Genomic DNA, 22,915 nt, shown 5'->3' with positions numbered 1-22,915 from the left:
AGGTTAATCAAGGTTTACTCGACTGTGTTGTGGGTTCGAACCAGTGAGCGCAGAGGTACTGTCCAAGACCTTGGGTCTTCCTGTTTCCGCTGAATTGTCGTAACTTAGCCTTTAAAAACAGACTGCTGCTCAACAGGATTTGATAATTGGGATATGCATTGACAACGTGGGAACGTTAAGGCAGGCATCAGTGACCTTCGGCCCAGCTGTGGTGAAACTACAATTCCCAGCATGCACACTTGCTCAGAACTCACACAGAAGTCACTGGAGTATGCTGGGAGTTGTAGTTTCACAACACCTGGAGTGCCAAAAACTACTGCTCCCTGATCCGCTGGTTGTTGATATCCCACAAATAGGGTTGAGCCGATCTTGAGATTTCAGGATCGATTTTAAAATCCGATTTCTGATCATTTTCCAGTCGATCCCGATATTTGCTCGATCGCCGATCAGGATCCGATCTTTCCCGATCCCTCAACCCTAATTGAATATTATATATACAGTAGGGTTAAGCCGATCTTGAGATTTCAAAATCCGATTTTCCAGCCGATCCCGATCGTGAAATTTGCTCGTTCGCTGATTGGGATCCGATCTTTCCTGATCCTGATCACTCAACCCTACCCACAAATCTTCTTCACCAGACGTTTCGAATTTTTTTGACTTTTGGCTAAAAAACCAAAAACTACACAAATAAATACAAACAACTAAATAGTCATTTTATTAGAACATCTGAACACAACTCTACAAAATGTTTACAGCTTTCATCCTAGCACATAGAGAGATGTTAGGAGCGCGAGTTAATACTTATAGGTTATCTGCCTTCATTTACTTTCACAAATACTTGCTTAGTAATACAGGATGACACGGGGTGCGGCCTTTATTTACTAATGCCCAGCTGCTTTTCCTATTGTCTGCGCGGTGCCAAACCGAACGCCATCATAAATAAGACTGGTTGTTAGTGTCACCACAGAAGAAGCGTGCGAGTACTCGAGCTGGCGGCGACATTAGTAATTCCGCTTACTTACATATTCCACAGCGCCTTACAGATATTGTCAGTCACTGTCCCATATAGGGCTCACAATCTACATTCCCTATTAGTATGTCTTTGGAGTGTGTGTGGGAAACTGGAGAATCCGGAGGAGACCCGCGCAAACACGGGGAGAACATACAAACTCAGTATGATGCAGATGACAAATATAAATCAGACATGCGTTGTAGTTCATGGCCATATACAACTGTGCCACAGCACATCCGCAACAACCAGGATTATCAGCAAGGACACCCATTATCTTATCTTACTCCAATCTTCTGCTCAAGACTGGCAGGCCAGGGGGGCAAAGAGGCCCGGCATTAGTAAATGTACAACTTGTATTTTATTAATTTGGGTAAAGAAATTGTAGCTGAAATAATGTACTTTTAGGGTCTGGGTAATAAGACAGAATTATAAAGAAGGAACCATGTCATCAATGGGTTATAAAGCCTCCCATTGATTTCAATGTGTAGCGCGCGTAAGTCGGCACCCATTGAAGTCAATGGGATCTGTTTTGAAGCGCCTCGCACTGACACTTGTTTACGTGTCTAAATGAGTGGCACGTTACTCCGTGAGAACGGAGCCTAAGGGTATGTTCACGGTTTTTTGCAGGCGGATTTTGACGCGAATCTGCCTCAAAATCTGCCTGCAAAAAGGCCTCCCATTCATTTTAATGGGAGTCCTTCGCTTTTTTTTTCCGCTAGCGATTTTTTTTCCACTAGCGGCAAAAAGAAGCAACATGCCCTATCTTCCCAAGGATTTCGCAGCTCGAGACACCCTCCTGCTTTAGACCCATTCATTAGGCTTAATCAGGAGCGGGATGCCTCAATAGGATGCCGATACAGTGCGGAAAAGTCACACGGCGGAAATGGTTTCCCCGTGTGAACATACCGTCACAGGGTATATGGACAGGGATTGTCTTCGTGAGACAATGAATTATAGTGAATGTCCATTATGACTTTTATCGGTCGGCCATGTCACACTAAATGCTGGGTCACAATAGTCTTTTTTGGTCAACATTAAAGGGATGTGGATTTTGATGCTGACTTGGGGGCAGATTCTGCTTCCGAATCAGCGGAAGATTCCACTCAGATTCCTCCTCAATGGGAGGCAGAGATCGCAACAAGACACTGAAAAAGTAAGCACCCTGCTTGATGTTGCCACGCATGCCGCAGCTGATTTGGCTACAGAATCTACAGCTCAGAGGATGCCCCAACGTGGAGACCAGCGGCCAGAAAATGAAGGTGAATTCTCCATTTTCCACTGTGTGAATGGCCCCTAGATGGACATATTCATTATGTCAATTGAAAGGACAAAAAGTGTAAAACAAAAAAAAGAGGAAATTCGACCTTATTTAAACTAAGTTAGTAATATTTCACTGAAAAGTGAGCAAATGTTGCAACAAATGGGGGAAAGACGGATTTTCCACCTTAGGATCCTTTAGTGTACAGGAAACATGAGCACATTTTTTCGGCTTACACTGGGTTCACACCAGCGTTCGGTCTCCATTCTGAGGTTTCCGTCTTCTACATGCAGAAGACAGAAACCTGTCAGACCAGGTCCGGCAGTGAGCTCCAGTGAGCGTTTTGTGCGCTCCGCGGCGAAACAGTTTTTTAAACTGGACACAAAGTCCTGCATGTCCGACTCTGTGTCCGGTTAAAAACAAAACAAAAACGTTTCGCCGCAGAGAGCATACAACGCTCACGGCCACACACTTTTCAAACCAATTCATTTGAATGGGTTTGAAAAATGCCGGCAGGTTTCCGTCTCCTGCCCAGTTTCGGGCAGGAAGCGGAAACCTGTATAAACGGAGAGCGGGCGCAGATGTGAACGAGCCCTTCCTTCCTTCCTGTGCCTTAGGGGGCATTCACACGGAGTAAAGTGGCGCTGATTCTGGCACAATAACTCGTCGTAGCAGAATCAGCGCTGAAAAAAAGACTCCTATTGACTTCAATGAGTTCCGTTTTCCGCACATTGAAATCAATAGGTTAAAAAGCTTCCCATTCAATTCAATGTGTTCCGCGCGAAAACCAGAACCCATTGAAGTCAATAGGAGTCTTTTTTTCAGCGCTGATTCTGCCACGAGTTATCGTGCCAGAATCAGCGCCACTTTACCCCGTATGAATGCCCCCTTAGGATTTATTTATATGTCTTGGTCAAGTTACTGGCATTTCCATGATTCATGAAATCTCAGCAAAAACCACTAAACGACCGCAACATGTGAATAAACACTTAGAGGATTTCTCATAACAAACGTTTAAAAGAGTTTCCAACTCTGCAAATAGGGGCCATAAAATAAAATATAAAAATAATTCACCTCTTTCAGGTCCTCAGTTTCCAGTATCTGCAGCCCTTTAGTTTACAGGTCATCTTCAATGTCTTCTTCCGGCGCAGGCTTGTAACTTCTAGGCCTCGAGCAGAGCAGACTGCGCAGGCGCACAGGTCACGGGAAAATGGCCGCTTGCACATTATTGTTAGCAGCCATTTTCCCGTGGCCTGTGCGCCTGCGCAGTCTGCTCTGCTAGAAGTTACGAGCCTGCGCCGGAAGAAGACATTGAAGATGACGCGGCGGACGAAGAAGGAGGCGGAGCTTGGAGACACTTCTCTGGCAGTGGTGGGGATGCCCCCATCGCTGTTTGAGCACGGGGGCCCGCCCCCATCGCTGCGAGATAACTCATTTGCATACTGGTAAAAAACAGTATTTCTGAGGAACGGCGACGCGGAAACCACGCTATTCCGACGTCTTATCCACACACAAAAAAAGGTTTTAATGGTAGAATCCCTTTAAGCCATCGGCTCAATGTCTTTCTCTATTCCTCTGACAATATACCTGTGCTCTCTTGGCTCAATGTGCACATTGATGGGGATTGTGAATAACATAAATTTGCAGAGCGCTCTCCCGACACTTGGTTCAACCAGATGTAAACAAGTGAAGTCGCACATGCAATATTTCTCATTTATTTTGCAACCCTTGTAAGACATTTTAGGCTTCAGGGAGATGGTCCAAAATATAGTTTTTAGTGTCAAATTTATATACATGTTGCAAAAAAAGTGCTATCGAATAAGTTTTGCACAATTGAAAAATTGATGACACAAAAACACTTTATACATGTTCCATTGTGTCTATGACAAAGCAGATTTTTTTTTTCCCCATCAAGAATTTTTGTTAAAATTTTTTCATTTCTTATTTTAGATGGAGTGGAACCATAAAAATAAATTAAGTGCCATATGTACTTTAGTGTAATACTGAAGTGCAAAATCTTGCTTTGTTCAAGAGCTACACTGCCAAACTGTACTACTTCAAGGGGCACGGTATATGGGGGTTCATATCCAGAATACCAGTGGGTGCTCAACACACAATGACTGCCTGCCATCATAGTTCCCTCTGACATTGTTTCTCTCAGAAAACCCCCATGGACTGAAATTGACCCCATAAAGTACCCCATTAAGTTCACCAGCCAGAGGACATGGATAGCTACAGGAATTAATAGCCAAGTCTCAGGGCTGTGCAATGGGAGTCGGGACAGTCTTGGGTGGAGATGGAAGAAGAAAATAGAAGTTACTGATTCCGGCTTCGAAATAAATTCATTATTTTTGATTATACAATTATTACGTAATTAATTAAATTGATAGTTTGTTGCATTTGCCACTAGATTGTTTGTGAATTAGAGGAGTTTACTGCGTCTGTCAGAGTCAGAGCTAGAGTTGGTTTTGGACTATGGAAAAATAGAGAAGTCCAAGTCAGTAGATTGGACTACTGAGTCCATAGCCCTGCCAAGTCTATCTGGAAACAGTGCACTCCTTATACAAGCGCATCTCAATAAATTAGAATATCATCAAAAAGTTATTTTTTTCTAGTAATTCAATTGAAAAAGTGACTCCCATATATTACATTGAGTCAGGGGCGTAACTACCAGGGTAGCGGTTGCCACAGGGCCTGTGACATTGGGGGCCCGGCGACATCCGCTATCCCTGTGGGGGCACCACAAACACTATTATTATACTCAGACTCTTTTCAGACCCCCGAGTATAATGATCGGAGGCCCCGGAAAGGTAAGGGAACATAATAAACGTGTTACTTACCTTTCCACCCTCCGGGCCTAGTTGTGTGAGGTTCCTGATGTCACATGACCGGGGCCTGTGTCATGTGACATCAGTACGTCATTAAAGATGGCCGAAACCACCGAAAACTGCAGCGGAGTGGGAGATAGGTAAGTAACAGTGTTTTTTTTATTAATGTTTGTATCCCCCCAGGTCTCCGATTATTATACTCTGGGGTCTGAAAAGACCGCAAAGTATAATAATTGTTCATGGTTGTTCATTATGGGGCATAATACTGTGCTAGGGGCCACTATGGGGAACAATGCTGTGTGCGGGGGTCACTATGGGGCATAATAGAACTCGCAGGAATGTGGCGGAAGGGGGGGGGGGCGGTCGGTCAAGGTCTTCGATGTTGGTCAGGAAGGGGAGGGGGCCCCATGTCAAAAGTTTGCCACGGGGCCCCGCCACTCCTAGTTACGCCACTGCATTGAGTCATTGCAAACATTACAAGCCATAATCATCAACATTAACAGAAAGAGACACTTGAAAAAGTTCACCCTGTTTGTAATGACTAAATATAATATATGGGGTTCACTTTTTCAATTGACTTACTTAAAACCCCCCCAAAATAATAACTTTTTGATGATATTCTTAATTTATTGTACTAGTATAGCGGAATAGCTTGCACCCAAATAGATTATTGCCTGTAAATGTGTAATGTAACCCCAAATTAGATCTTTGCGAATACAAGGAGCATAAACGCAACTTTTGATGGCTCTTACTGCTGGTGATAAGGGGTAAGCAGATAGGGGACATGTGACGTGTCCCTTTCCCAAATGCTTAAACTCGCCACTTCAACAATACATAAATACACCAATCTTACATACAAGCAACACTATGTTAGGTTTTTGGTCTTTTAACACAAATTCTACGTAAACTTTTTCTAGCATTGTGAACTACGTCAAAGGAAACGTGAAAGAATCTGAAAAGCGGTTTCCTCCTCATAAAATGACAACACTTTCCCCAATGTGAATTCTCTCATGTTGAAGAAGATGTCTTTTGGCCGAAAACCTTTCGCCACACTCAGAACATGAAAACGGTTTTGACCTTGCGTGAATCCTTCTGTGAAGGAAAAGATTAAAATATGACCGGAATCGTCTACCGCATTTAATACATCCGTACGGTTTGGTTCTTACGTAAAACTGTTGTTTCCCAGTAATGGATATAAAACAAACGTCTTGACCAGACTGGGCAATTTCTCGATACCTTGTCTGAACCATTTTGATGGCAATCGGACTAATCTTCTTGTAGGTAAGAGATGACCTATTCTGAAGACACAAAGCGATCCTTTGTCCTAAATGAATTTTCACATGTCTTCTGAGGTTTGAGCTCCACAAAAATTTCCTACCGCATTCTTGACACACTAAAGGTTTTTCATTGGCGTGAACTTTTAGGTGCCTTGTAAGATTCGATTTCCATCCGAAACATCTTCCACACGTGAGACATTTGAAGGGCTTCTCTCTCGTATGGACCTTTTGATGGCTGCGGAATTTAAATTTACAGGAGAACGTGGCCCCACATTCATCACAAATCAGGGCCTTCTGCTTGGTGTGGACTCGATGGTGCTTTTTCAGCTGCAAACAACTGTTGAAATAATTTCCGCACTCTAAACAGGGAAACAACTTGACCACTTGGTGGATTTCATCGTTGCTCACATAGTAGACGTTCTTAGTGAATAGCTCCGCACATTCATTGAGAGTTTCGGTGTCCATGTTAGAGCTTGAAGGTACATTAAACGGTTTGCATCCTTTACCTCCGATATGGACCCTTTGGTGTCTCTTTAGGTTCGAGTTCCAGCCAAAGCGTTTGCCACATTTCATACATTGAAACGGTTTCTCGCCAGAATGCGTTTTTAGGTGACTTTTCACCTTGGAGCTCGATGAGAATTGTTTTCCACATTCAGGACAGGCGTATGCCCCCTGTGAAGAGTGGAGCTTCTGGTGCTTCTTAAGCGATGTAATACACGCATACGTTTTTCCACACTGAAGACAGGGATAAGGTCTCAGTTCGGTCTCGATTTCCTCCCATGTTTTCCCATTAACACATTTTGTGATCACAATGTCTTCCTTCATGTGAATCTTCAAATGTCTCTTAAGATTGGACTTCCAACTAAAACATTTCCCACATTTCGTACAAGAAAACGGTCGCTCTTTTACGTGAGTTTTAAAATGGATGTGAAGTTCGAAAAGAGATGAAAAAAAATCTCCACATTCTGAACACTGCACTGGTTCTGATTCTGGCAGGTCCGGAGGTGAATAATCCTGATCAGTATAATAAGTAGGAGATAGCTCTTCCATTTTTATGGTGTGTGTAATTTGATGGGATATATAGGCGGGTTCATTATTGAAGCTCTCACCACATTCTATGCAGTGATACTTGTGCATGGTCAGGTTTATTGGGAGAGAGTTTTCGTTCATTTTTGATCAATATATTTTTTGATTGAACGTTTCGATGACGGCAACAAAGTCACTCAGAGGATCAATGGTCCATTGCTGACCATAGGATGACAACTATGGCATCTTCAGTCTAGTAAAAATAAAAACATAACATGAGCATATTTAAAGATGTATAATAATAATAATAATAATAATACATTATATTTATATAGCGCCAACATATTCCGCAGCACTGTACAATTTATAGGGTTCAGATACAGACAGACATACATAACAAAGAACGTCATTTCACACAATGGGACTGAGGGCCCTGCTCAAAAGAGCTTACAATCTATGAGGTAGAGGGATAATACCGGTATATATATATGTACTCAAGGCTAATATGTATAATCTGTGGCTTTATTTGTATTACCCTATGATGGTCTTCTAGGACTACTGAGATAGCGGCGGGAGCCTGCTTTAAAACATACCGCCAGTTCTAAACAACTTTACTCAAATGAATAGTGCATGCGAATATAATAAACTTTGTAATATATCTTATTAAGGAGATCTGTTTACTTCAACACTTATTAAAGGGATCCAGTCATTAAAAGTCATTTTTGTGTCCCCAACACGTAGGAATAGCCTTAAGAAAGGTTATTCTTCTCCTACCTTTAGATGTCTTCTCCGGGCCGCCGTTCGGTATATAATCCGGTTTTCGTCGGTATGCAAATGAGTTCTCTTGCAGCACTGGGTCCGTCCCCAATGCTGAGAGAGAACTCTCCAGTGCTGCCTCCATCTTCTTCAGGAACAGCCTCTCCATGTCTTCTTCCGGCGGTGGCTTCAAACTTCTAGGCCTCGGGCAAAGCCAACTGCGCATGCCCGCTGGCCACACGAAAATAGCCACTTGCACAGTATTGTATGTAGCCATTTTCTTGTGGCCCGGCAGGCATGCGGAGTCTGCTTTGCCCTAGGCCTAGAAGTTTGAAGCCAGCGCCAGAAGAAGACGCGTGAAGAGAGCGTTCCTGAAGAAGATGGGGGCGGCGCTGGAGAGTTTTCTTGCAGCATTGGGGACGCCCCCAGTGCTGTAAGAGAACTCATTTTCATACCGATGAAAACCGGATTACATACCGAACGGCGGCCCGGAGAAGACATCTAAAGGCAGGAGAATAGCCTTTCTTAAGCCGTTCTTCGGCTCCTTTATCCTCATTCTGACTGCTTGTATACATTAGATCAGATCTGGGCAATGTATGGCCCGCGGGCCATATCTGGCCTCCTGACTGATTCAGTCCGGCCCACATAGCTTGACTAGGGAGGCGTGTCTTAGTGCCGGCAGGACAGTGCAAGAAGATGGAGACGTGTGGTGTGTGTCCTAAGGTACTGAGAGGGGAGGGAGGGGGGATGTGAGATGCAGGGTGGAGAGTCTGTGTCTGAGTAACCTAGGGGCAGAGATGGAAGGGGAATGTTATACTGGGGCAGAGATGGAAGGGGAATGTTATACTGGGGGCAGGTATGGAGGGGGACTGTTATACTGGGGGCAGAGATGGAGGGGGGACATGAAATGGGGCAGATGAAGGGGGGATATGAAACTGATAGAGAAATGGAGGGGGGCAGATGAAACTGGGGGTAGATGAAGGGGGCACTTAAACTGGAGGGACATTAAACCGGGGACAACTGGAGGGGGCATTAAACCGTGCAGGTAGCTGGAGGGGGACCTGTCTGCCTCTACACGGTGTTCCAAATTATTATGCAAATAAAATTTTCTCGTATTTTCAAAAATTACATACATGAATTGCAGTGATTGTAATTTTCCAGTCATCAACTATTAGAGTACAGTTGAAAGGTTTTTGAACAAACTGCCTATGATAACAGTATATTTTAATTAAAAAAATAAACAAAAAATGCACTCAAAATGCATGTTCTAAATTATTATGAACAGCAGAGTTTTCAACCTTTTATTGTTATAAAGAACAAAAAAATGGTCATTTGCATGAGGACTGAATACCCTCCCAGAGCTGTTGCTTAGATGTGAGCTGCCTCCCGCCATCATAGACACTCCTTTTGATGATGCTCCAGAGGTTCTCAATGGGGTTGAGGTCAGGGGAGCATGAAGCCCACACCATAAGTTTGTCCCCTTTTATGCCCATAGCAGCCAGAGATGCAGATGTGTTATTTGCAGCATGAGACATTGGTGCATTATCATGGATGAAAATGATCTTGCTGTGGATTGCATGGTTCTTCTTCTTGAACCATGGCAGGAAGTGCTGTTTGAGAAACTTCTCATACATTATGGAGTTCATCTTTACCCCTTCAGGGATCCTAAAGGGGCCGACAATCTCTCTCCCCATGATTCCAGCCCAAAACATTACTCCACCTCCTCCTTGTTGGCGCCGTAGCCGTATTTGCATGGAGTGTCCATCAACCAGCCATCCTCCACTCCATCCATCCGGACCATCGAGCGTTGCATGGCACTCAACGGTAAACAAAACAGTTTTGCAGTCAGTCTTCATGTATTGTTTGGCCCACTGGAGCCATTTCTGCTTGTGTGCAGTGGATAGAGGAGGTGGACAGGATGGCTTACACACAGCTGCAAACCTCTGAAGGACCCTGCATCTTGTTGTTCGGGGGACGTTGGAGGCACCAACAGCTTCAAAAACATGTCTGCTGATATGACAAGGCATTTTTGCAGCTGCTCTTTTAACCTGACGTAAATGTCTGTTGGTAAGAGTCCTCAATTATCCCTTATCAGCATGCACACGTGTGTGCTGTGAATCAGCTACATACTTGATTGTGCAATGATCACGATGAAGTGTCTTGGAAATGTTGATTGTAGTCATTCCTTGACCTAAATACTCCACAATTTGTTGTTTCTCAGCAGCCAAAACATCCTTTTTCTTTCCCATTTTGGAAGGAAATGTAGGCTGCTTAATAATGTGGGACAGCCTTCTTAAGTAGTCTTCCCTTTAATTGGACACACCTGCCAAACTAATTAGCACAGGCGTCTGCAATTGCTCTCAGTGATATAAAGAGCCCTGACACACATCACCATCAATGAGTTTAACTGACAAACAAAACCTTACCTTATCACTCCTAAACACTTTTTGCATAATAATGTGGAACACAGCATAGTTGCCCCCAGTTTAATGTCACCCTTCATCTACCCCTATGGTTTAATTGTTGCTTCCAGCTGCCCAAGTTTAATGTCCCCCTCGGGTTTCCACCAGTTTAAACTGGGGCACCAGGAGAGGGACGTAATAGAAAGGAACATTATAATGTGGGGGCATATAATGTACGGGTGACTGTAGGAGGATTATACTGTGTGGGGATACATGAAAAGATGATTGAGAATGGGCGGAGTCAACATAGAAGTGGGTGGAGCTAAATTTGCCACGGCACGCATGGCCCTCTAGAATAGGTTCAATTTCTTGTACGGCCCCATGGGAAAATTAATTGCCCACCTCTGCATTAGATTGTATTCTTACTCACACATAGAACTCTATGGAGAAGGGAGGGGTGGAGGAGAAAGAGGTTGATGCAAACCTAGCCATGTTAAAAGAACAAAGCATAGCAGAGTGAACGTTCCTTGTAGCATCTTCACCCCCACCTCCTCTCTTCCAAGACTAATATGTAGAAAGTAACTCTTCCTGAAAAGTAGAAGAAAGAGATTTCTTTAATAAGATATATTACAAAGTTTCTTATTTTCATATAAAACATACTCACCTGTTCCCGGATGCTCCAGTGTCTCCCAGCGTGGTCTGGTCCTGCTGCTCAGCTGTCTTTTTTTGCCGGAAGTCCTCAATGGCTGTGAAGTCTTGTGTCTTTTGCTGAGGCCTTCTTCGCTCCGGAAGAAAACAGCGGAGCATCAAGACCAGACCATGCTAGAAGACAATGGAGCATTGGGGACAGGGGAATATATATATACTTTTTTCCATCTTCGTCGGCCTAAAGTAAGAAGAAAAAAAAAGTAAGAAGAAGAAAAAAAGTCTTTATAATGAGGGCATAAAGTGCTAATGATGGTAGGGTCAACTGCTGGGAGCTTTATGACCTTTGGAATAGGGGCTCTGCTCTAGTCTCTTTTTGCAGAGTAAATTGGCTGTATATGAGTGACCACACAACATTAAAATGTCTAAAGAGGCCATTCTATTAGGACAGAAGCTTGGGATAGCGTGACCCATGACATTTATAGAGCCTGGCAGATAGATAGGTTAGGATCACCTGAATCAAACAGTGTTTTCTCCTGTGAACCGATGCCGAGATATGTCTGTTTATGTTATGTTTTAAAATGTGTTTTGCCATTGACTTTGGTTCAAGCAAAAGATTTCGTATTGCGCGGCCTCCACCTTTCTAAGGGAAGGAAGCTGTCCTAGACCGCGTGGCCTAATGGATAAGGCGTCTGACTTCGGATCAGAATGATTGAGGGTTCGAGTCCCTTCGTGGTCGCGGCCGGGCTGGATGCTAGAGGTCGAGAGCCCTCTTTTACCTTCTGCTAAACTCGGTTAGCACGATAGGTCACGTTTCAAGCCAAGCAACAGCCACGTAAGAGTTTCCAAGGGCAAAAGCTAACTGTCAGAAGTGGGATTTGAACCCACGCCTCCATTCGGAGACCAGAACACCCAACTTTGGTGAAGAAGTTACTCTTGAGTCTGGCGCCTTAGACCACTCGGCCATCCTGACAAAGCTCTCGCGCTCCCGCCTCCAATGCCTTTCCCACTCGGTTAAATGGAGTCTCTGACCCAAACCCAGCATATCAACCCAGCCCGGAAGATAGATAGGTTAGGGTCACCTGAATCAAACAGTGTGTTCCCCTTGTGAAGCGGTGCCTCTGTTGCGGAGATATGGCTGTTTATGTCAATAGGCAAAGGAGCTCTTTGGAGCAACGAGAGCGTTGCCGTTCCTCCAAAGAGGTAAGCCGCAAAGCTCTCGTGGCTCCAAAGAGCTCCTTTGCATATTGACAAAACCGGCGATATGTCGGCAGTGGAGGCACCGATTCACAAGAGACCAAAAACACCCCCTAAGATTCAGGGCACCCTAATCTATCTAGCTTCCCGGCTGGAATTGATATGCTGGGTTCTGGGAACAGACTCCCTCTAAGGTACATCTACATGGGATGTGTCCACTGCTGAATTTTCCATTACATGGCACAAACCACTCAAAGTGTTTTTTGGGTTGGAGTTGAATGGATAAGTATCACGGGTACGTCCCAGCTCTTGCACTCTGCGTTTCTGCTGTAAATCCCTCACCATGGATCAGTTTGCGCTGTGGGCACTTTGGATGAGATACATGCTATGTGGACATATAAGAGGGTGTGTGGGGGGGCCTAATAAACATGGCGGTCATCATAGACACCATCCACAATGTCATTCTGCTAGAACGCGGACGTAACTGAATCAATATTTCCGCCAGCGCTGCAGGGTTATTAGTTACCATATACATAGAGTAATACCCTGCCAATGTTCACAAGTGTCTCCCATAATATAAGGCTATGATGTGATTGGGTGCATTGCATGGCAGCCTGCCAGCCATCAGCAGTGCCCATCCCATATACATACATGACCAGTCCCCATACACCTCAGTACACACATAAGCAGCACTCACATGTACCGATCATCACCGATCCCATCATCAGAGACAATTCCAGCGCACGCAACCTAAAAACTTCGATCACAACAAGTCAGCTGCTGCAACTCGCTGAGGATCATGGGTCATGTAGTGCAGGATGAGAGCACACAGTACAGGCGGCAAGACAGCTGCACTGCGCCTGCGCGGAAGAGCCCGCTGCACCCGACGCGTCTACTTCCTACACACTACTGACCTGGTTCCTGTTCTCCGGCAGCTGACCAGTCCGGGGGGAGGCCGGGGGTACCTGCCATGGAGGAAGGGACAGGACTGGCGACATTTGCACTGTTTCCAATCCTATGCACTGGTTAGAGACAGTGGAAAGGACATAGAAGAGAATGACAGAACTAATACTGACTATAATGTTATATTGGGGGCTGCTCATGGAACATCACACTTAGGTTAGTTCACACAGTGCAGATTTTTCACAGTTTGTGCAGAAAAAATGCAACATATTACAGCAAAGTGGATGAGATTTTACACAGATGTATCTATGCAGCGATTAGTGACCCCTAGGGCTACGTTCACATCTGCATCGCAGTGCGCGGCCAAAATAATTGGACAGAAAAGTCTGCAAGTGGTGCCTTTTTTTTTTGGCAGAAAGCTTCGGTTTGTAGCCAGGACCCCACGTGCCATAAACGTAAAATAATAGGATGTGTTTTACAGGCCCTTCATTCACAGCTGGTGGAAAAATACACCGCCGCGTTTTTGGAAATTGAAGCGTGTCAATTATTCCTACAGAAACGCCGGCGGTTTCCCTATAGGTATAATGGAAGGCCATTGCAGTTTTCCCACAGTGCTTTTTGTTTCCTGTGGCTTAGCCTGAAAGAATGGATCCCCAACAGGTCCCATTATATTAATGGGCTCCATATATGACCACTGTTGTAGTGTCCACCTATCAGACCAGAACAGCAGATTGCCCGATGCTAGTGTGAATGTAGGCATAAACTGGATTTTGAATCCATTTGCTGAGTTGCCCCGAGACTCTCTCACTAATATAAGTGCATGGAGTGACTGCAATCCTCAGGGTGCCGTGACTGCAACTTCTAGTTCCAAAAGTAGCCTGCACTGTAGAAGTCGCAGCACCATCAGTCTCAATTTCACTTGTAGATCAGAGAAGGCATCGCAAGGCGTTATATTTGGTTGTTTGACAAGAATCTTGCCTAAAGTCGCCATGAAGCCTTATGCTGTGGAGTTTGTACAAATTGCATGACAAAGAATAAAACGAACAACAAACACACTGAAATTTCAATTTAAGGGAGCCTACACGTGTAAAAATACACCTATAAAAATAAGACTCTCATTGACTTCAATGATATTTTTTTACACGTGTAAAAATACGCCTGTAGAATGTCATTGAAGTCAATGAGAGTCTTATTTTTACACGTGTATTTTGCAAAAATCCACACGCGTTTACTCCGTGTGAAGGCTCCCTAAAGTCTTGGTCAACCCCCACCCCCCAAAAAATAATTAGGGTAAAGTCCTATGTTGCAAACGTGCAGCAGAAAAAAACCCTCTGTTTTACTAATCCCATCCACACCTTGTAGATAAAAAAACAAAACGTAGCGGAGAAGCTGTTTTTTCAAAAATGTGCAAGTTTTTGAAAAACGCAGCATGTCAATTTTACCAGGGGATACGCAAGCATATTCCCTATAGAAAGAACCACAGGAGAACGTAGAAAAAAACCCAAAACCTAAGGCTAAAGCCCCATGTTGCAAAAATCAGCTTTTTTTGTTGCAGATTTTACTGCGTTTTTTGAGCCAAAGCCAAGAGTGGATGGAGCAGAAGGGAGAAGTATAAGAACTTCCTATATATTCCCCATTCCTTCTGTAGCCACTCTTGGCTTTGGCTCAAAAAACTGCAATAAAATCTACAACAAAAAAGCTGTGTTTCCGCAACATGGAGCGTTGTCCTAAATGTGCTTTCACTGCGTTTTTTAGCTGCATTCTGCAAGTTGGGCCTTAGGAGCCTTTTTGCTGGTGTGGATTTCACGTTTGCAGCATCAGTCCTATATGGATACACCAGAAGGGTGAATTATAAAAGAAACCCAAAGGAGCAGGGAATATCTGACCATTTTACTTACCTCTCCCTGGGCCTCCATTTCCAGTCTTCAGATTGCAGATCCCTGGGCTGTTTGTTGACTGATACCGCCAATAACAGTCCTAGGTGGTGACCTCTTCACAAATGGCTCATCACAGCAGTCACGTGGCATATGTGAAGAGGTCACCATTGACACGTGGTGGGCTGTAACGGTCACAAGGGGGATATCACTGGTGGTATCAGCCAAGGCACTTGTATGCAGAAGATCGGAGCTGCCACCACTGGCAACTGGCGAGTAAAGGTTTTAGCCTGGTTTTGCCAGGTCCTGTGTTCATATTAGTGTGTGAGCCAGTATAGGCTAAACTGCCAACTCCAAATCTTATTTCTCCACAGCGCGACTCCCACTTCGGAAAATGGTTGACAGCTCTGGTGAAACACAAGCAGTAAAGTGGTTTTAATTCACAAAAAAAATAAAATTTGTGACTGAATTCCAGTAAATATGTAACAAACTCTACATCTAATTCACTTTAGAATATACATAATTGTATAATATATTGTAAAACAATTATTTCATTTTTTAATTAGAAACTTTTTTTTCCCACACTGACTCCACCCAATATGGGCCCCAACTCCGACATCACAGCCCTGGTTTATCTTTCTGACTTGACAATGGAATGAGGGCTTATTCACACGACAAGGTTCCTCAGCCATATGTTGTGCATTGTTTTAACAGCTACACACGACCCCATAAATTCTTAATGGATCTATTCACAAAGCTGTTGTTCTATTGATCCAAGAAAACATGGAACTTGCCATTTTACAGCCCTATTTCATGGATCTCTTCATACCTGTTCTTGAAGGATATTAGAAATTACCTTGTTTGATATCCACATTATATGAGTTATGGCGATTAGAGATGAGCGAACAGCCGTTTCGAATAGCACTCTCCCATAGAAATGAATGGACGTAGCTGGCACGTGGGGGGTTCAGCGGCCAGCTGCCGGCAAAGTCTGCGTGCCAGCCGCTTCCATTCATTTCTATGGGAGCGTGCTATTCGAAACGGCTGTTTCGAATAGTGTTCGCTCATCTCTAATGGTGATCATTACTGTTATTATTCATCCATCATTCCAGCAAGATGTAACGTCTTGTGTTACAGACTACACAGAGGTGAGGTGTAATAGAAAGATTTGCGCCTGTTCTGAGTTTTGACCCTCGTCTGGCTATGGAAGACCATCGTGGACCACAACACATATAATCTAATTCTATATTCACATGACCATTCCATTCTGATAGGACAAGTGTCTGTGAAAAACTGACATACCGTATTTTTCGGACTATAAGACGCACCTAGGTTTTAGAGGAGGAAAATAGGGAAAAAAAATTTTGAAGCAAAAACTGGTAAAATATTTAATATATGGGAGTTGTAGTTTTGCAACAGCTGCAAGGCCACATTGACAGGTGACCCTGCAGCTGTACGGGGATGCATAGAGTGTTTTTTTTTGCGGGGCCAGCTGTACTTTTTAGTTATACCATTTTGGGGGATATCTATTGCTTAGATCACCTTGTATTGAAAAAAAAACAGGAGGTGATTTAGAACTTTTATTTATTTCATATTTTTAAAGCTTTTTTTTTTACTATTTTATTCCCCCCCGGGGGCTTGAGCCTGCAGACGCTTGATCGCAAGTCCCATAGACGGCAATACAACTGTATTGCCGTCTATGGGACATTCTGTCTATTAGTATTACGGCTGGTCATAGAGACCAGCCGCAATACTAATATAGCCGTGACAGGCCGGGGAGCCTCATTAGGCTCCCGGCTGTCACCCGGACAGGTCGGCTCCTGCGATATCGCCGCGCAGGAGCCGGCCTGCAACTTTACAGGTACGGGGCCGGTGGGGACCGGCCCCGGGGGAGAACGGGCCACGGATACTGACCCGGCATCCGCTGTACTAGAGAGGCGGATGCCGGGGAGGGATAGACGCCGGGGCCTGAGACATCGCTACGATCCTCTGCCCTTCTTGAAGCCAGCAGTGGGGGGACTGAGGAGCCCCTGCCGCTGCTGGCTTCATGCAGGGCAGAGGAGCGCAGCGATGTCTCAGGCCCCGGCACCTGTAATGGCATCTATCACTTGCCGGCTTCCGCCTCTCTATTACAGCGGATGCCAGGCGCCACCTTCAGACTATAAGACGCACCCTTCTTTTCCCCGAAAATTTTTTGGGAAAAAAGTGCGTCTTATAGTCCGAAAAATACGGTACACGTTTTTGTTTTCTGGCCATTAAAAACAAAGTATCGTATATACTCGAGTATAAGCCAAATTTTTCAGCACAGTTTTTGTGCTGAAAAAAGCCCCCCTCGGCTTATACTGGAGTCAGCAAAAAAAAGAAAGTGTTTTTTTTTTTTTTTTTTTTTAGGGGGGGGGGGGGGGGGTCTATGACCAGCCACAATAGTAATGTATAGAATCTCCCATAAAATAGTGGGGAAAAAAAAGAAGCTTTAAAAATAAAATAAATAAAAGTTGTAAATCCCTCATTTCCCTAGAATACATATAAAAGTAGAAAATGACTGTGAAACACAAATATATTAGGTACCCCTGTGTCTACTGAATATAGGGGATCTGCAGTGCTCCTGTTCAGTTGGGAAAGGGTTAATAGGAGCACTACAGATCCCCTATAGTCAGCCAGACTGAATTCCAAGTGGGGGGAAAAAAACTCAGTCCTCAAGCTCAGGGAAGGGGCAGACAGACAACCAAAACACCCCCTCCCCTTTCCCAGCACCCAGCATCTACTGCACCCAAAAACTCCGACCATTTTAATTTTTGAACTTTTCCAGTAGCTGCTGCATTTCTCCCCCTCGGCTTATACTCGAGTCAATAAGGTTTCCCAGTTTTTTGTGGTAAAATTTAGGGGGGGGGGGTCGGCTTATACTCTAGTATATACAGTACTAGCTGGTACCCGCGACTTCGTCTGCGGTGATTGTAGCAGTGGGTATATACAGGCGTGGGTAAGGTTTTCGTACTGTGTATAAGGGATGGGATATGAAATGTAACTTTGTATCTTGTTGTTGCTGTAATTCAGAGAATACGTGAGACTTTTGTGTTGCAGTTACTTTGTATTTGAGCTGCTATATATTCGGTGTTGTGAGAAACTTTACATAGTGACTTTGGGACAGAGGTATTTGAAGTTAACCCTTTCCCGCCGATGGCATTTTTTGATTTTCGTTTTTGACTCCCCTCCTTCTAAACCCCATAACTTTTTTATTTCTCCACTCCCAGAGCCATATGAGGTCTTAATTTTTGCGGGACAAATTTTTCTTCATGATGCCGCCATTAATTATTCTATATAATGTACTGGGAAGCAGGGAAAAAATTCAAAATGGGGTGGATTTCAAGAAAAAATGCATTTCTGCGACTTTCTTACGGGCTTTGGTTTTACGGCGTTCACTGTGCAACAAAAATGACCTGTCCCCTGTATTCTGTGTTTCATTACGATTCCGGGGATACCAAATTTATATGGTTTTAGTTACATTTTGACCCCTTAAAAACAAATCCAAAACTGTTAAAAAATTTTTTTTGGAAAAGTCGCCATATTCCGACAGCCGTAACTTTTTTATACGTGCATATACGGGGATGTATATGGCATCTTTTTTTGCGGGACTGGGTGTACTTTGTAGTTCTACCATCTTCAGGAAATGTTATTGCTTTGATCACTTTTTATTCAAATTTTTATCAGAATCAAAACAGTGAAAAATCGGCGGTTTGGCACTTTTGACCATTTTTCCCACTACGGCGTTTACCGAACAGGAAAAATATTTGTATAGCTTTGTAGAGCGGGCGATTTCGGACGCGGGGATACCTAACATGTATGTGTTTCACAGTTTTTAACTACTTTTATATGTGTTCTAGGGAAAGGGGGGTGATTTGAATTTTTAATCCTTTTTTTTTTGTTTTTAATATTTTTTTTATTTTTTGTAAACTTTTTTTTTTGCATTTATTAGACCGCCTAGGGGTATTGACATGGGTGGGCGGTGTCGCGGATTGTCATAGCGGTGGGGGTTGGCAAACATTGCTGCTCCGGAGCGTTAAAGAGAGCCTCCTGGAGTATCGTTAAGGTGAGGGGCAAAGTGGTAAAGTATATGTATATGAGATTGTGTGGGGTTAGGGGCGAGGCTGTAGAGGGCAATATGAATTTTGTGGCTTGCTATGGTCCAAACTGTGTGAGATTGCAGAGATGGTGGTGTGAGTTTGGGGTTTGTGGGGGTCCTGGGAAAAACGTATGTGCGCTATTGTGATTAAAAGTAGCCTATTGCGCAATGGGGTGTATTAACTATGTTTGTGGAAAATTTCAGCCAAATCGGTCGAGCGGGTTTTGCGTGATTGACTAACAAACATCCGAACACACAAACATCCAAACTCACAAACTTTCACATTTATAATATTAATAGGATATATGTGTACAGTCCACCTCGTTTTTGTGTTTTTCTGGTGTATACCGTAGACTTTCACTGGTATTTCTTTTTTGACTCAACCCAATAAGATCTTACGTGAAGATGACGGAGGCAGAGGGGACACATTTGTTTGTCAGAAGGAATTTTATATTTGTGACATTACACAAGACAATAGTAAAGAATCAACATATTCCAAAACTGTAGCATATGAAGAGGCAATACTGCTGCTTGTAGCCTTATGGAACATACTGTGCTTCTGCCATTTACCGGTGGAGGATGAATGTCCAGCCTCTTTAATAGGACAATGGTAAAAGAGGAGTAAGGGATATCCTGGCTTTTGTGATCATAATAATAATAATGATAATAATAATAATAATTATAATATATAAATCATCAAAAAAAAAACAAGACCACAATGGAAAAAAAATACAGTGACAATGTGAAACAGTCCAGCAACGGACACGAAAACTGCAGTGCACTGCAAGCTGCAGATCATAGCGGGTGAACTTCATATAAACGTCATCATGTGCTCTACATCGTCAATGGTTTTTGAGTTCATGAGTTTGCGATGTTCATGGGGAGCCCAATTTTTTGCATGTATGGCAACCTTCGCTTTCACCAACGTCCATAATGCGAATGGGAACTTTTAGTTGGACTAAAAGATTCATATCCCAAAAGCTCTTTCTGCATCTTCTGGAGCACAACCACCCTGACACCTCAGGATAAGTCAGTCTCAAGGTCTACACAATGGTAGATCGGATAGGTCTTCCCAACCCAGTGGTCATCAAGTTATTCCATGATCAAGGCACGCTCAGTTTCTCTATTCCATGAGTTCGTAGGTGGAAGTTTAGGTAGGACCACTTTGTAAAGCATTTCTTACACTCGGGACAAATGAAGAGCTTATCTGTAGAATGTGTCCTTTGGTGTGTCACCATGTGGGAACTCTGCGTGAAACGTTTTCCACACTTGGGACAAGCGAATGGCTTCTCTCCAGTGTGAGTTCTGTAATGTGTTGCCATATTTGATCTTCGGCTAAATCTCTTCCCACAGTCTGGACAGGCATATGGCTTTTCTCCTGTGTGTGTCTTAAGATGCATTCCCAGGTGAGACCTCTTGGCGAATCGTTTGTCACAGTGGTTGCAAGCATAGGGCTTATCTACTGAAGAAGACTGGCCATGGGTCATTTGATGGATAAGAAGAGTATTCATGGTCTCAAACAACTGATTTTGTTCTTCACAAGCTCGGACGGTATTCTGATCAACGTAGGCTTGTTCTTCATCGTACATGTAACTATATTGATTGGTTTCTTCTTTAATTTGTGGATGTTCTGTAGATGTGAAGCTGGAGTCGCCAACATATCTATTGTAGGCAGTCCACGCTTGCTCTTCACATTGCTCTGATGTAGATGTATATGTAAAGTTGTCCATAGTATGCCTAGGTGAAGCAATGGTAAAATTTTCTCCACTGTCTTCTAGTTGAGACTCATGAAATGAAGTTGCGTTATGTTTAGCTAGGTTACTAGACGATGAAGATAAGGTGTAAGAGTCTTCTTGCAGGTCATCTTCTGAAAAAGACATCCAGAAGTATAAAACACAATATAAAAATAATGCACCACATCTATCTAGTCTGGAAAACTAAAATCTTGGTCAATATGACCAATAAATGATACGTAAGAAACAAAATTAATTGGTTTAAAAAAAACCAAAACCTCAAGTAAAGCAAATGAAAGGAAAATCACATTAATTACTGCCATATAGATGCAGCGTTCAGATGAGGGCATCCTCTTCCAGACAAACGGAGAGCAGAAGTTGGGCGCGTGAGCACTAGACACGGACACTATGACGCATTATTTACAGCCAGTGCCTACTATGTATGTGCCCAATCCGATCACTGTATACAGGAATAGCACAGCAGAAGACAAAGCCAGGCCAGCCTACACCAGGGAACGCTAATGCCACTCCAAGATAATGAGGCTCAAGATGTGAGAAGATATATGTGACGTTACAGGAACAACTGTGACTGCATCAGGAACAAGGGGGGGGGGAGGGGTCATTCAGATAATATATTATTAAGTGGCTCTGGTTCTGGTCTCCTTATTTTGGGAAGAGACACCTTATGGGCCCCTCCAAGGGTAAGTTCACATGGGGTTTTTTGGTCCAGAACCTGAGGCGGAGGCCACCAAAGCACTTCACTCCAGATTAGGCCTAAATGAATGGGAGTGTCTTCAGGCAGATGTCGTGAGACGAATCCGCCTGAAAGAATGAGAATGTCGCTTCTGTTTTCCGGGAGCCGGAACAAACGGCTCCCGGAAAAAAGATCTGACAGGCTCCCATTGAATTCAATGGGAGCCATCTTTTTGGTCAGGATTTTGAGGCAGTGTCCACCTCAAAATCCTGACCAAAATACCCCGTGTGAACTTAGCCTAGTCAGGATATACCCTTTGCACCACCACAAGTTTCACCCAGTGCTTGGGACACTATTACTAGCCCCAATATATACGAATACATTACCTGTGCAGGTGGCCTCATGGCCTACTGAGGGATCCCAAGAATTTAACACATAAGTCTCTTCTATTGCCTGAACTGTCACAGAGTCCGTTCCAAATTCACCTACAAAAACCAAATTACACTTTAATAAGATAGCAGAACCTAAACATTCACCGCGGGCTAGTGTAAAATCACAGGATAGAAAATACAACTATGTCGCCCACCTGCATAGGTGTTGGTGGACTCATCCACAGGTTCAGTTTCATCTCTGCTTTGGTCGCAGTCTTCTTCCTCAGTGATCAGCACAGCCTGTACATTTCCAGGGGACATCTCTGATATGTAAAGCACACATTTTATTACTTATCAGGATTGTGCTCTGTTCATAGGGAAAACTAGTAGTCCAAAATATAGAAGTCCAAGTCCCTACCTGGTTCTTCTAGGAGAGGAGTGCTGGATCTCTGATGATTGTCTGTCACCACCTTCTGGTAATGGTCTTTGTGCTCCTCTATATAATCCCACTCCTCCATAGTGAAATACACAGAGACATCGCCACATTTTATAGGCACCTGAAAGTAAAGATAATTTAAAAGACATCGCTCAGTTTGTGTATGATATTATTTTTTCCTGTCTCCCATTCATTTCAATAGGCTTAGCCGGATATGCCGAAACACCCTGGTGCTTGTCAGAAGGTTTCCAGCTACGTCACACAGTAACTACACTTTTCTTTTTACAATACGGTAAGGCGACTTACAGAGGCATCACATTTTACTGGATTTAGTGGAACATAACATTTCAAGGGAGTCTGTCAGCATGAAAATCAGCATCAAA

The 22,915-nt window shown here is 43.6% G+C and overlaps 2 protein-coding genes and 2 non-coding genes across 4 annotated transcripts in view; 1 reads left to right on the top strand and 3 right to left on the bottom strand.

Moving 5' to 3' along the window:
- Nucleotides 1-5,698: 5,698 nt before the first annotated feature.
- On the bottom strand, nucleotides 5,699-13,270 carry LOC142185176 (uncharacterized). The gene is made up of 2 exons (XM_075260452.1): nucleotides 13,099-13,270; nucleotides 5,699-7,654 (listed from the first exon to the last, which is right to left on the bottom strand). The coding sequence occupies exon 2, from the start codon at nucleotides 7,543-7,545 to the stop codon at nucleotides 6,070-6,072; it is 1,476 nt and encodes a 491-aa protein (XP_075116553.1). The 5' UTR covers nucleotides 7,546-7,654; nucleotides 13,099-13,270; the 3' UTR covers nucleotides 5,699-6,069.
- Nucleotides 11,870-11,943, top strand: TRNAR-UCG (transfer RNA arginine (anticodon UCG)). Its single transcript has one exon. It is a non-coding gene; the product is annotated as a tRNA-Arg (tRNA).
- TRNAL-CAA (transfer RNA leucine (anticodon CAA)) lies at nucleotides 12,068-12,177 on the bottom strand. The gene is made up of 2 exons: nucleotides 12,140-12,177; nucleotides 12,068-12,113 (listed from the first exon to the last, which is right to left on the bottom strand). It is a non-coding gene; the product is annotated as a tRNA-Leu (tRNA).
- Nucleotides 13,271-19,690: 6,420 nt separating the features above from the next.
- Nucleotides 19,691-22,915, bottom strand: part of LOC142185483 (uncharacterized) — a 40,858-nt gene continuing 37,633 nt past the window's right edge. Inside the window, exons 12-15 of the mRNA XM_075260913.1 lie at nucleotides 22,515-22,653; nucleotides 22,312-22,419; nucleotides 22,112-22,210; nucleotides 19,691-21,165 (exon numbers count right to left, since the gene is read on the bottom strand). Of these exons, the coding sequence (XP_075117014.1) occupies nucleotides 20,402-21,165; nucleotides 22,112-22,210; nucleotides 22,312-22,419; nucleotides 22,515-22,653 (1,110 nt within the window). The 3' untranslated portion in view covers nucleotides 19,691-20,401. The remainder of the gene's footprint in view (nucleotides 21,166-22,111; nucleotides 22,211-22,311; nucleotides 22,420-22,514; nucleotides 22,654-22,915) is intronic.

Source organism: Leptodactylus fuscus, chromosome 11 (assembly GCF_031893055.1).
Source record: "Leptodactylus fuscus isolate aLepFus1 chromosome 11, aLepFus1.hap2, whole genome shotgun sequence".
Lineage (NCBI taxonomy): Eukaryota > Metazoa > Chordata > Amphibia > Anura > Leptodactylidae > Leptodactylus > Leptodactylus fuscus.
This window is presented reverse-complemented; position numbering and strand designations above follow the sequence as displayed.

Bases quoted from the DNA above. Each gene is read 5' to 3' on its own strand.
- LOC142185176 (XM_075260452.1), bottom strand. From the start codon at position 7,545: ATGAACGAAAACTCTCTCCCAATAAACCTGACCATGCACAAGTATCAC.